Source organism: Seriola aureovittata, chromosome 21, assembly GCF_021018895.1.
Source record: "Seriola aureovittata isolate HTS-2021-v1 ecotype China chromosome 21, ASM2101889v1, whole genome shotgun sequence".
Lineage (NCBI taxonomy): Eukaryota > Metazoa > Chordata > Actinopteri > Carangiformes > Carangidae > Seriola > Seriola aureovittata.
Genome location: NC_079384.1, coordinates 7,432,155 through 7,444,140, shown reverse-complemented (window position 1 = coordinate 7,444,140; position 11,986 = coordinate 7,432,155). Strand labels below are relative to the sequence as shown.

The following is an 11,986-nucleotide window of genomic DNA, read 5'->3' as shown; positions in this document are numbered from 1 at the left end:
CGGGGCAAACTAACAGGGTTTGTTTTGCTCAATGGCATTTCATTCGGTGGATGTGGTCTGTGAAGCCGCCAGGTCCACCGGTTAAACGGTTGTTTCTTTAAGCTCTAATAACTCCTGACATAACATATAAACCAATATGATATTGTTGGACAACTCATGTGGACACAGGAGATTCATCATTTTGAGAAAATTGTTTAATGGATGCAATTGTAATGTTTTGGCTCCCCCATCTGACTTGCAGCGGTATTGATTTTCTTCAGATTTGCAGTTACATACTGTAGGCTTCATCATATTGGTCATTTAATTCAGTGGTGGCTCTCAACCAATTTTGACTTGTATCGAATTACCATATACTTACAACCACTAGTCACAGGTGGACATGAGCTACAAGTGAAAATCAATTTTTTTCCTTTTCAAACTCTTTCACTTGTAGGATTTTCACAGATCTTTATCCTTGATTTCACATGGGAAAAAATGGGAAAATTCAAGAAGATAATTTTGTGTAATCATATTTGTTTTTTGTGTGTGTAAGTGTGTGTGTATTTTTTTTCTTTCCGTCAACTTGTGACATGTACAGTCCTGAACCCCAGTTGGATAACACTAAATAAAATCCATCTCACTAATGTTGAAAACAGTCAGTTTCATTCTACAGGTATGATCCAAACTTCAATAGCCAAGGAAGTTGGATCTTTTTACCACAAAAAGAAAGAAAAATGACTTGCAATGGTAAATGCAAACTGTAGTCATCATTAACTAATTATACAAAAGTTTTATTAATGAATGAGAGGTACTGAGAAACCACATGAAATGGCTTGTGATAAACACGACTGTACATGAAATGCATGATTACTGTATAATACATGGCACTGTAGATGTTGAAAAGTCCCATAATTGTTATATAGGTTGATCCACTTCTAAGATTGTAACATATAATACAATAAGTATAGCATGTTAGTGTTCAACTCCTCCAACACACTCTTCAGACAGCAGTGGGTGAGATATACCACAAACACTGTACATGGAGCATATCAGTTCTGCAGGTGGCCCCTAAATTACCCGTTTGTTTTCAGCATTTACTTGTCTCTTTTCTTTTCAGATGACCAATAACCTGAAAGAAGATAAGAGAGACAAGTGGATTAATATGTGTCATATTGTATTCCTGTCATTTAAACTTTGAGAAGACACAATCCACAACACAATCTCAATCATATACTGTCTCTCCACATGGACCTCAAGCTGCACCTCCTCCTACACACCTGGGTCAGGAGGAGGACAGGAGAGCCCCTTTTCAGAGTTTAGCGGATTTAGAGGTGGCTATACCCAACAGCAGGGAGACGTCATTGGCGGAGGTCAACCACGCCCCGCCATCAGCCACCAGGACGGCTCCAGTCACATAGGACGATGCCTGGCTGGCCAAGAAAAGAGTGCAGTGGGCCATCTCTGTCTTGTTGCCTGCTCGCTGCAGAGGAATGGACTGGAAGGCACCAGCAGCCTCCCCTCTGGGGCCACCTGAGAGGTTTAAAATGAAAAAAAAAAAGCGTTACCAGACACTCTTACTTACACTGTTATGCTACGCATCCGAGGGGCCCAATGTTTTCTGTCTGACGTTCCCCGAAATTTGCCATTTAACTAGCACTGTCCGTCAAATTCCACACACGGGTGTTATTTAACAATATTAATTATATACAAGTCTAATTACACAATTTATTGTTACAATTATTTTTCAATCACCCCGATTGTAAATGTTTCTGAGGGTTGTTTATGAAATCGTCGCATACTGTAAGAGATCAAACCATTGCTTATAATACAGGACTGCTTGTTTAATATAAGAGCATTAAATGAACCATTAAGTGAACATAGTGTTTACCCAGTCTGCGGTATCCTTCTGTGCCAGAGATAGGACCTGGCGCCACAGAATTGACTCTCACCCCACTGGGCCCCCACTCCACAGCCAGGTGCTTAGTCATGGCATCTGAGGACAGCAGAGGCAGCAGAGACTCATTAGATTCTCATTTGGAAGCCGTTACGTAACACTGAAAATGCTCTTACCATTTGCAGCCTTCGCAGAGCCAGCATGCACCTGGAGGGCCTGCCCCTTGTAGCCCAGTGTTGCAGAGATGTTCACTATGTTGCCACCGTGATCCTGCGCCCACAAATGATGGGAGGCTCGAAATCAATGCAATACGTAAATGATCAAAACAGCTTCAGAGGGCAGAGGCTGCCATTTAACTCCCATTTAGCTAAAAAGGCGGCATTCAGTAATCTGTGATCTTTACTGTCCTCTTTTGGTGATCAGGGGGAATTGCAGAAAGTGAATCTGACTGAAAGTTATTGATCAACTACCTAATTATCTTCCTGTAGATACAGTACTATCATCAATTATGTGCTGTGGGGCAGTAAACAATTTATCTATAGCTCCTTAACTTGAAGTTAAGGAATATTGTGTCACACAGACAGATGAAAACATGCATTGTACCTTGAACCACTTCTCATAAACCACTTTGCTGGTGTTGAATGTCCCCATAGTGTCTATCTCCATGACCGTCTTGAAGGCATTGAAGGAGAGCGCCGTAGCCGGGCAGAGGAAGTTTCCAGCAGCATCTGCCAGAAACAGCACCGGGGCCAAAATTATGACACACCACCGAACAAAGAAATCCTATACACAGACAAAGGAGTTGAATTTTTCATGAATGCTTTTTTTTTTTTTCACCTTGCATAGGCAATCTGAATTTGATTTGACAACTAATAATAATCTTGTAGTGATGTAACAGTATGTAACAGCGAGTAGGTTGCAAACATAGAAGATAATGATAGATGCAGCATCAGAACAGTTGATGATTAAACGACACACTTGGCCTTTGTTCAAAGTACATGTGCACCTGCTTCACCTTACAGACACCTTAAAATATCTCAGTACCTATGTTAGCAGGATGCCTTGTAGAATGACAAGTAGCTAATGGGTGAGAGACTGCTCCCACCGCAAACGCATTAATCACCAGCACAAAAACACATATTTTTTTAGACTTGTGATTAAGAGGTCACATACTGTTAATAAGGATGTCTACACGGCCCAGCTCTTTCAGTGTCTCATCCACAGCTGCTGCGATGCTCTCAGGCTGCCGCACATCTATACACAAAGGGAGACAGCGGCGTCCTGACACAGCAGACAGCTTTTTAGCGACCTAGAGAGACACACAGAGACATCACATGAGGCCAGCGCATTACTATTTAGTAATGGTTTAACATACATCTTTTAGGATTGTGGAAATTGTGCAAGAGGAATAACCTCTTTGAGCTTGTCCAAGTTCCTGCTGGCAATCACTGTGTCGCAGCCGTGCCTGAGAAAAAGAAGAGAGTGAAATATGATATGAACAAGGATACCTGCGTGTGTGAGGCTAACACAGAGACAGCGGGGGTAACTTGATGACAAGACAAGTAGGACAGAAGTTGAGAACAGGAAACAGGGGACGCAACGTAAAAAATGAAGGATGAAGTAAATGTTAGAGCCAAGAACATTTAGGGGTGAGCCTGAAGTCTACAAATCTGGCAGTCAGCACTATGAACAGCCAGGACATTAAGTTACAAGATGAGGTGTTGATTTTTATAAAAGATAAACAATTTTTTGCCACATTAGTTTAATATTTAACTATTTCAACTTTGTCACACAAGCTCAAGCAAAATGATGAAACTGACTAGCAGATAACACAACTCGAGGGTTTAAAGTGCACCTACATACCATCTCCCTCACACATTTTGCTGTTTAAGACTAATAGTAATTTCATAATTCTGACACAGAATTATGAAATGACTTTCCATGTTACAGATTTATGACGGACGTTATGGAGAAATAATCTGGCACTCCCTCTCACCTCATGAAGATTTCAGCTATTCTGAGTCCAATTCCAGATCCCCCACCTGTGATGAAAGCAACCTGATCCCTGAAAAATAAAGTGCAAATCCTCAAAGGTCACCTTATGCAGTTATTAGAGTGACAAGTGAACAAAAAGTAGTCCTGCACAGAGCCAACTACAGTGAAATGCAGTAAATCAATCAGTAATGGTGATGGGAAATTCATCCAAAATCACATGTTTTCATGCTTACTTTAGTAAATCTGGACTGTAGATGTGTGTGTATGAAGTCAGGCAGTCATCTGTACCCACATCTTCTGGCAGCGGTTCTCCCTTTTTCTGCGGACCTGCCATGCTGATAAATAATGCATGTCAGGTAGATGCAAACACACCGGCAATACCATCATCTAAATCTAGAATTTGAATGGTCTATAAATACAGGAGTTGCACAAAATAGCAGAAATACCTTACAAAATACAGTAACCTGCTGCAGCAGTCTGGATCTAGATAATAATGATTGTTTTTGTTAGAATTGTCAGATATTCAAATTCATCTAAAAAGGTTGTTTTAACTCTCTTTTTCGTCATTGTTCATAAGAATCTACGTGTTACTATTTGTACTGCTGCTGACACGCTGTCGTGATTTTTGTGACGTACCCTCCAAAGCATTGCAGAATTTAAGGTCAATCACACTTACAGTGTAAAAGTAGTATAAAACTGAATGCCAATAAGCACTATACTGTATCAGTAATTTTCTACATTACTTGTCAAGTTACTCGAGGTCATGACGGAACATCAACATAAGTTTGTGGCAAGGTGAAGAGTTACAAAAATCATGATGCCAAACTACGAAAAACTGCATTGCAGTGACACAGACCGTCAGTCCAACTCAGTGAAAGGTATTTTTGATTCGTATTTTTGCTTCACATCACAGCACTGCAACTGACATTCATTAAATCTACTGCAGACTAAGTTAAATGAATCCACCGCTTTACACAGCACGCTGTTATGTAAATATGTCGGTACTAACATGTAGCTGCCGTCGTGTTTCCTGCTGAAGAAAACAAGCTAGTTTTGTTGAAGTGCAGAAAGAAGCGTCCAACTCCTGTTCGGTGACACACGACCTGCACACGAAGGTCTTATCTGAATCTGATGAGGTAACTTTACATTATTCCTCACCCATAAAATGTTTCTTTTTTTTCAGCAGGAACTATTTGTACTTTGGACGTTTACTTTTTCGGTGTCCTTCACTGATGCATTGTGGGCAATGAAGTCCGTCTGATTCGTGCCTGCGTGTTCAAGAGCACGAATGTCTCGCTTTCCACACGTTTTCTTTTTTTTTTTTTTTGTCTGTTTAAGAGACAGTATGTAATGATAGGGAGAATTTACATATTAAACAGCGTTAAAATTCAGAAAATACTGCGAGTCCAAAACTTTAGAGGTCAGGATCGATTTGATCCATGCTAGAGGGAGAAACCAGATCAGTCAACAACCTGCTCAAGAGACTGTAAAGGTCTTTTCAGTCCAGGGAGCAAAGGAAAATCCTGTGATTCTGTAGCTCATCTCCAATACTCATCATCTTCTAGGATGGCACCAGAAAGGGTTTTCTCCGGTAAACTAACACTGAAATAAACGATCCAGGGTGTATCATTTCAGGTTTGGGCCGATCAGTGTGCACTGGAACAGAGAGTGGACAATATTGATCAGTACTTTGGGATTTACTGTTGGAAAAAGCCCTATGCAATGGATCCCAAAGACTTTTGGGATGGATATCATCCTCTGCACTTAGGCTGCATGACTGCAGATTCATGCTGGGGAGAATCAGAAATATAAGATGAGTGCTTTTGTAACTTGATTGGTTTGATTTTCTTTTTACAGAGGTGCATTTAATGGATGCTTAGACTCTTTTAAACACAAATTTAACTTCAAAGGACCATGCCAATATTTTCCACTTTTGCCAGGAAACCACAATTACTGACATTTTTTTCATACTATACTGTTTTATATTTTGACTATGCCTGTCAAACTTCCTTAGTAATGTGTATGTTAGTATGGAAATCCATTTGCAGTGTCTTTATTTTTTAGTCGAGATTATAAAGGCTATAATATGATTGTATGGTAAAGCAGTTGTAAGTGTAAAGTGATCTACAGTGTCTGCATCAGGATACTATGCAACGATAAAAAAAGAAAATAGGCCACGTTTTCTGTAATCGATTATTAGTATATAAGTAAAGTAAGTAAGGTCTAAGTCTCTGCAAATTGATTTTTATACCATGTTTAACTAAACTAAATCAATGGCTTCAAAGAAAAGTACTTTCAAAACTCTAAAACAACTGCATACTTAAGAAAATGGTCAGCACCAATGTACATATAATCTGTACAAAAAAAGAAAGATTATGCAAAAATAACTAAGGCCATTTGAATAAAAGGTTTATGCGGATCAGCTCCCAGGCACCTGTATTTTAATGCTTGGCAGCCAGATGGCACTATATGTCAGCATTTTCTGCTTGAATCCACAAAAAGAAAACCATTTGCAGCAGTCTTAACTGTGAACCTACAGTGATGTTGCAGAAGAATGCCTCCTACTATAAATACACTTCTACTTCAAATTTACAGAGACTAAATTCAAACATCATTTGAAAATAGGGGCTAAATACTGTTTGTGCTTATGTGTGATGTGATTTTTAGGAGTGAAAGAAAACTATATTGTAGAAAAGTTGTCGGATGAAAAAAGTTTAAATATTCATGTTTTATGGTGGAGATTTTTAATTAAATGTTTTGGTTATTTTAAGATAAGATGAGCCCCTTTCAGTTTTAATCCCACATACCATACACATAACAATAAATAGCAGTTTTAGCAGAATTAGAAATCTCAAATGTCCATTTAAAGATACATACTCTCTTTTTAAAAGAAAAACTAGAAGTACCGCCTCGCAGTTTATATGCCTCCTGCCAACCAGCCTAGTTGCAGGAAATCTGGTCACATTCTCCCCTTGCTGAGTTTAAGCATTGAATAATACCCAGAGGTGTTTTTAAAGAACATTATGATGTCACAGTGATGTTGCCCTTTGACCATTTGGATATAAAATTTCACCACTTAATTTTATCCTTATAGACATTTGAATCAAATTGTGTATGAATTTGTGAGTTATGGCTGGTAACGTGGCTTGTGAGGTCACAGTGACCTTGACCTTTGACCACCAAATTCTAATCAGCTCATCTGTCCAAGTGAATGTTTTATGCGAAATCTCAACAAATTCCCTCAAGGTGGTCTTGAGATATCAAATTCAAGAGGCCAAAACTGTTCTTTGTTAAGATAACCCTGACCTTGACCTCTGACCACCAAAATCTAATCAGTTCATTTTTGAGTTCAAGTGGACATTTGTGCCAAATTTGAAGGAATTTCCTCAAGGCTTTACTGAGATATCGTGTTAATGAGAATGGGACGGACAGAGCGAGGGACAACCCAAGAATTCTGTCACCAGCGCAGAGGCATAAGCAAGAACGAGTCAAAAGTCCATTGTCAAAGGCTGCTTGTTGTACATGTTTTAAAGACATATCCTGATGCAGGAACATAAAGGCATGTACAAAAAACTTCCATTATACAGACAACCAGAATCACAGACAGATAATTGTTGCAATGAGCCTGGCATAGCTGAAGTCATAGACGTCCATTATTTCCTACTGGCCCAGAGGCCAGAGCCGACCTACAGCCCCACAGCACTGACAGCTGGTCCTGGGCTGCGTCCATGTTTTTGCACTGGGTCCGTCTGTGCAGCTTTGCACTGGCCTTCCGCTGGAGGGTTTGACTTGCCGGTCTGTCCTTCCTCCTCCAGACCGACCAGCCTGCTGCTGACCTCCCACAGCTTACGAGCTACCTCCTCATCCAGGGCCAGGGGCGCTGGTTCCTTTTCTGTCATCACATCATAGTAGCGTCCCGTCACACCCTCCATCTCCTCAGACACGGCCAGGTAGATGCTCGGCTGGGCCCCAAGTTCTGGATTCTTCACCAACAGAGAGAAAAAGGGACCTGTGGGGTGGGGTGGGGGTCCACAGAGAAGTTTTGATGGTTTAATGCTCCAATGAAATACTTGTATTTCATTAAATGACCAATGTCAAGTACAAATTCAAGTAGTAACTGGAACCATTCTGTTTTCTCTGGAAAATGACTAAATGAAACACGTACAAGAAGGTGCATCAATTACATTCAGTTACGTTTCACATCTAAATCACACGTTGTATTCGCACATGTTGTATTGTTAATTTTTATTATCTTCTTCACTGACTGTAAATGATCTCAATACCAGACGCTTTTCTCCTCACAGTGGAGGTTGTTTATTACCCCAGAGTGTATCATGTAATTAAAAATATAATCATTGCAGAGTAAAAAAAAAAGAAAAGAAAAGAAAAATCTATCCGCCAATTCCCAGAACAGAGTACAGAGAAGCTGTCGCGGCAACAGCAATGGGAGCACTGTGAGTTCAGATTTCAGAGGTTTTATTTAAAACTGTAATAGAATTTTTCGGCTGATATAATGTGGAACATGTAGCTGTGAAGTAGAACTCTTGTAATACTGATTTTGTTTTAAATTCACACATTTATTTCACAGCTTTAGTTAGAAGTTACTTTATGCATTAAGATTTTACATACAAAATCTAAATGAGTTTATAAATTACAATGCGTGAAACTACTCAACAGTTTATCACGTGGTTAAACATTAGCTGCACCTCAACCAACAACAACAGTTAAACACTTGTTGCTCCTTTGTGTATCATTGTTATTGTGTATCAATAAAATATATAATAGTATTGTATCATTACATTTCACTGTATATTTCATTATTAATACTCATGCACTTTTAATCAAGTACCATTTTCAGAACAGGACTCTCACTTTAATGGAGTATTTTTGCAAGGTGGTATTGCAGATATGTTGCGAGTTATTTTTGAGGTTCTGCTTATTTATCCAGAACAAGAAGAGAAGTGTAGAAAGTTCACTGAGACCATTGCCACATATCAGAATCTGTACGGCCTAAGCTTACTGTTGCATATGTATTAGGTAAGCAGAACCTGACTGGATTTATCGATTACTCTAAATTCGGAATCCAATAAGTAAGCAGGATACTCACTGAGCACAGAGCTCGAGAACTGTGATTGGTGCAAACCGGTGTGCCTCCCGAGCTCCGTGGCAACAACGCCTGGGTGTACAGCATTCACTGTGACTCCTGTGCCTGTTACAAGCACGCACACACGCACGCACACGCACACGCACACACACACACACACACACACACACACACACACACACACACACACACACACACAGCATTGTTTAAAAATATATATCCAATGGCCAATTACAAACAAGAACCTGGGCCGTACTCCCTCCCACACATGCCCACATATGCAACAGCCAGTAGACTTGCCTTGTAATCGCTTGGCGAGCTCTCTGGTGAACAGAACATTGGCAAGCTTGCTCTGACAGTACGCCTGCTTGGTATCAAACTTCTTCTTCTCCCAGTTCAAGTCCTCGAAGTCAATCTTTCCAACGATGTGGGCGAGTGAGGCCAGGTTGATCACTCTGCTGGGGGCGGACTCTTTCAACTTATCCAGCAGTAGATTTGTCAACAAGAAGTGGCCTGGAGGAAGAGAGAAACTATCGAAATCAGGTAGTGATGGAATAAGGGAGAGCTTAAGTAATGTAAAGATTGTTTAGATTTATTTTTTTTATAGAGACAGCACTATCTGTCTTAATCTGCCTGTTGTTTTCATTATAGTACCTAAGTAATTCACTCCGAACTGCATGTCGAAGCCATCTTCTGTCCTCCACGCTGGACATCTCATGACCCCTGCATTGTTGACCAGAACATCCACTCTCTGCTCCTCTACAAGACAATAAAAATCATATTCAACAAATTGTTACTGACTCTGCTTCATTTCTGTTATTGAGCACACGATATGTTTTGTGTCCTCACCTTTTTTGACTGACTCTGCAAACTCTCGGATGGATTTCATGGAGGCCAAATCAAGGTGACGGGCGTAAACGTGAGGATTCAGGGTCTTCCCTCGTATTTCCTTTGCAGCTGCCTCGCACTTCTCCATGTCGCGACATCCCATAATGATCCGGCCCCCTGACGATGTAGGGAACGGGAAATGGAGTGTGTCAGCAAGAACAGAATAACCGCTTAAGATTTTTGATATTGTGCCTACATGCACCAAATGAGAGTGACATCATGTTTTCTGCACACCTCTCTTGGCCAGCTCTTGGGCAGTCTCTTTCCCAATGCCCGTGTTAGCTCCTGTTATAACCACAGTCTTTCCAGTAACAGTAGCCTTACTAGGACACCGGCCTCCAGTCACATGGTTCCTACGGGAGGAATTAAAACAAAGTGCAGTGCTGTTTTATTTAGGCACATGAGATTGTAACACCTCCCAGTTCAACATCAAAACCGGGTGGATTTCTCTCAGTCTAATGTGTTTGGGAATATGCAGCCCAGCAGCCCAATATCAACTGATATTAAATGTCCAGCACAGGTGTTTTCAATAATTGGCTGATTAGACCTCCAGTCAGGCTGATGTCACCAAACTCTGTACATAAGCGAAGAGGTCTAATCAGCAATAAGTGAAAACTCCTGTGTGGATTCACTCTGGGTGTGTTGGAGCTTTAAAGTTGTTCCTACTTTATAACTTAGTCTTCAAGAGAGTCCCTGTGTCAAAATCTAGTCTTAAGTCCTTCAGTATTTCAGTCTTGCATATATCTTCTATATTTATGTGTTTAATCAAGTTACCACACAGCAAAATTGGTGTGATCTAACAATCCATCATAGGAATACTGTACATTGCACAAGAGGGGGAGGAAAAGGGTTAATAGTAACCCCTCACATGTGAATCTGGCCAGTTTTATTGCTTCATCTTAAACATTTGGTCCTGATTTTGACCAACATGCATTTTGTCCTGGACTTGACCTCAAGTCGACTAAAGTGGCTCATCATGTCACGTTGTTCTATCTCATTAAGTAAGATAACACATGGAAGAACAAAGAATTCCCATAATTTAAATAAACACAAGCCTTATTAAGTGTGAACAGAATATTATGAAAACCCTCACAGCCTCTTCGGTCTGGTACAATGACCCTGTTATATATGCTGCATTTGTGAAGCATATCCATCTTTAGAACTGGGCCAATGAGTCTGTACTTTGTTGAGTTGTTGTACTCAATTGTTAAGTAGCAGTTAATGTTGTCCTCTCACCATGGGAGGAAAAAAATACTACTAGGTTAATAACTTAACATAATTAGACTACCTTACAATATACAGCAGTTCACTGCAGTACAACAGCAGCCAGGTTAAGACTGAGTTAAGTGAATGTTATGGGCCACACAGAAGTGCAGCAGGGTTGTTGTGTATTGAATGCATTAGATATAGGTGTTGAACATATTGTGCCCAGGCAACGACTCTCAACTTCACAGCATATTTGTATCAGCACATAAACACAGTGTGAAATATCATGATACAGTGGCCTTACGTCACATTATGAAGAGCTACTCACTTCAGTAAAACAGCGCCTCCAAACACTGTCCCAAACACAGAGACTGGTAAAATATATTTGCTCATGGCTCCGGAATAATGTTGACGACAAACTATAACATCGAAATGTGTTGACGCTGTTTCCACAGCTGATTTGACAGGAATTCTGTGCTGTAGCACAAGGTTACGCGCGCATAGTTTTACCGTCATCAACCAGTCCTGACCAACCGCGAAGAGCAAAAACCCAATGGCATTATGGGAAATGTAGTTCCGTTTTTACAATTTGCCTTCAGGGTAATATTTTGCTGTATGTACAAAGCTCTAAAACAAGCATCAGCTCACACATGTGGTTTTTTTTGTAATTTGCTGCATGGGATTTGTATGTAACTGTAACTAATCTGCCACAAAGACAATTACAAAATCAGACTACCACCTTAAAAACACAGCAAGAATGAAAAGATTTCTGTCCAAAAAAAGATACAGAAAAACGTATTCACACGTTCCTTTTCAGCAGGCTAGACTACTGTAATGGTGCCTTGACAGGTCTCAGTGAAAAAAAATCAACCAGAAAGCTGCAGCTCATCCTGAATGCCAGAGTCTTCCCCAACACCAAG

The 11,986-nt window shown here is 40.3% G+C and overlaps 2 protein-coding genes across 4 annotated transcripts; both read right to left on the bottom strand.

Annotated features, from left to right (window-relative positions):
- Positions 1–749: 749 nt before the first annotated feature.
- decr2 (2,4-dienoyl CoA reductase 2, peroxisomal) lies at positions 750–5,096 on the bottom strand. 3 transcript variants are annotated; one of them, XM_056365213.1, is made up of 10 exons: positions 4,878–5,096; positions 4,102–4,203; positions 3,870–3,938; positions 3,287–3,338; positions 3,047–3,182; positions 2,477–2,601; positions 2,050–2,143; positions 1,868–1,972; positions 1,321–1,509; positions 750–1,108 (listed from the first exon to the last, which is right to left on the bottom strand). In XM_056365213.1, the coding sequence occupies exons 2-10, from the start codon at positions 4,200–4,202 to the stop codon at positions 1,074–1,076; spliced, it is 906 nt and encodes a 301-aa protein (XP_056221188.1). In that variant the 5' UTR covers position 4,203; positions 4,878–5,096; the 3' UTR covers positions 750–1,073. The 3 variants fall into 3 exon arrangements, with proteins under 3 accessions (XP_056221188.1, XP_056221190.1, XP_056221189.1); XM_056365215.1 differs by having other exon boundaries at positions 1,257–1,509; positions 4,878–5,095; XM_056365214.1 differs by lacking the exon at positions 4,878–5,096 and adding an exon at positions 4,315–4,794.
- A 2,267-nt stretch (positions 5,097–7,363) lies between these two features.
- On the bottom strand, positions 7,364–11,588 carry LOC130162564 (retinol dehydrogenase 13-like). The gene is made up of 7 exons (XM_056366316.1): positions 11,395–11,588; positions 10,095–10,213; positions 9,822–9,977; positions 9,627–9,731; positions 9,273–9,485; positions 8,976–9,077; positions 7,364–7,877 (listed from the first exon to the last, which is right to left on the bottom strand). The coding sequence occupies exons 1-7, from the start codon at positions 11,580–11,582 to the stop codon at positions 7,555–7,557; spliced, it is 1,206 nt and encodes a 401-aa protein (XP_056222291.1). The 5' UTR covers positions 11,583–11,588; the 3' UTR covers positions 7,364–7,554.
- Positions 11,589–11,986: the final 398 nt, after the last annotated feature.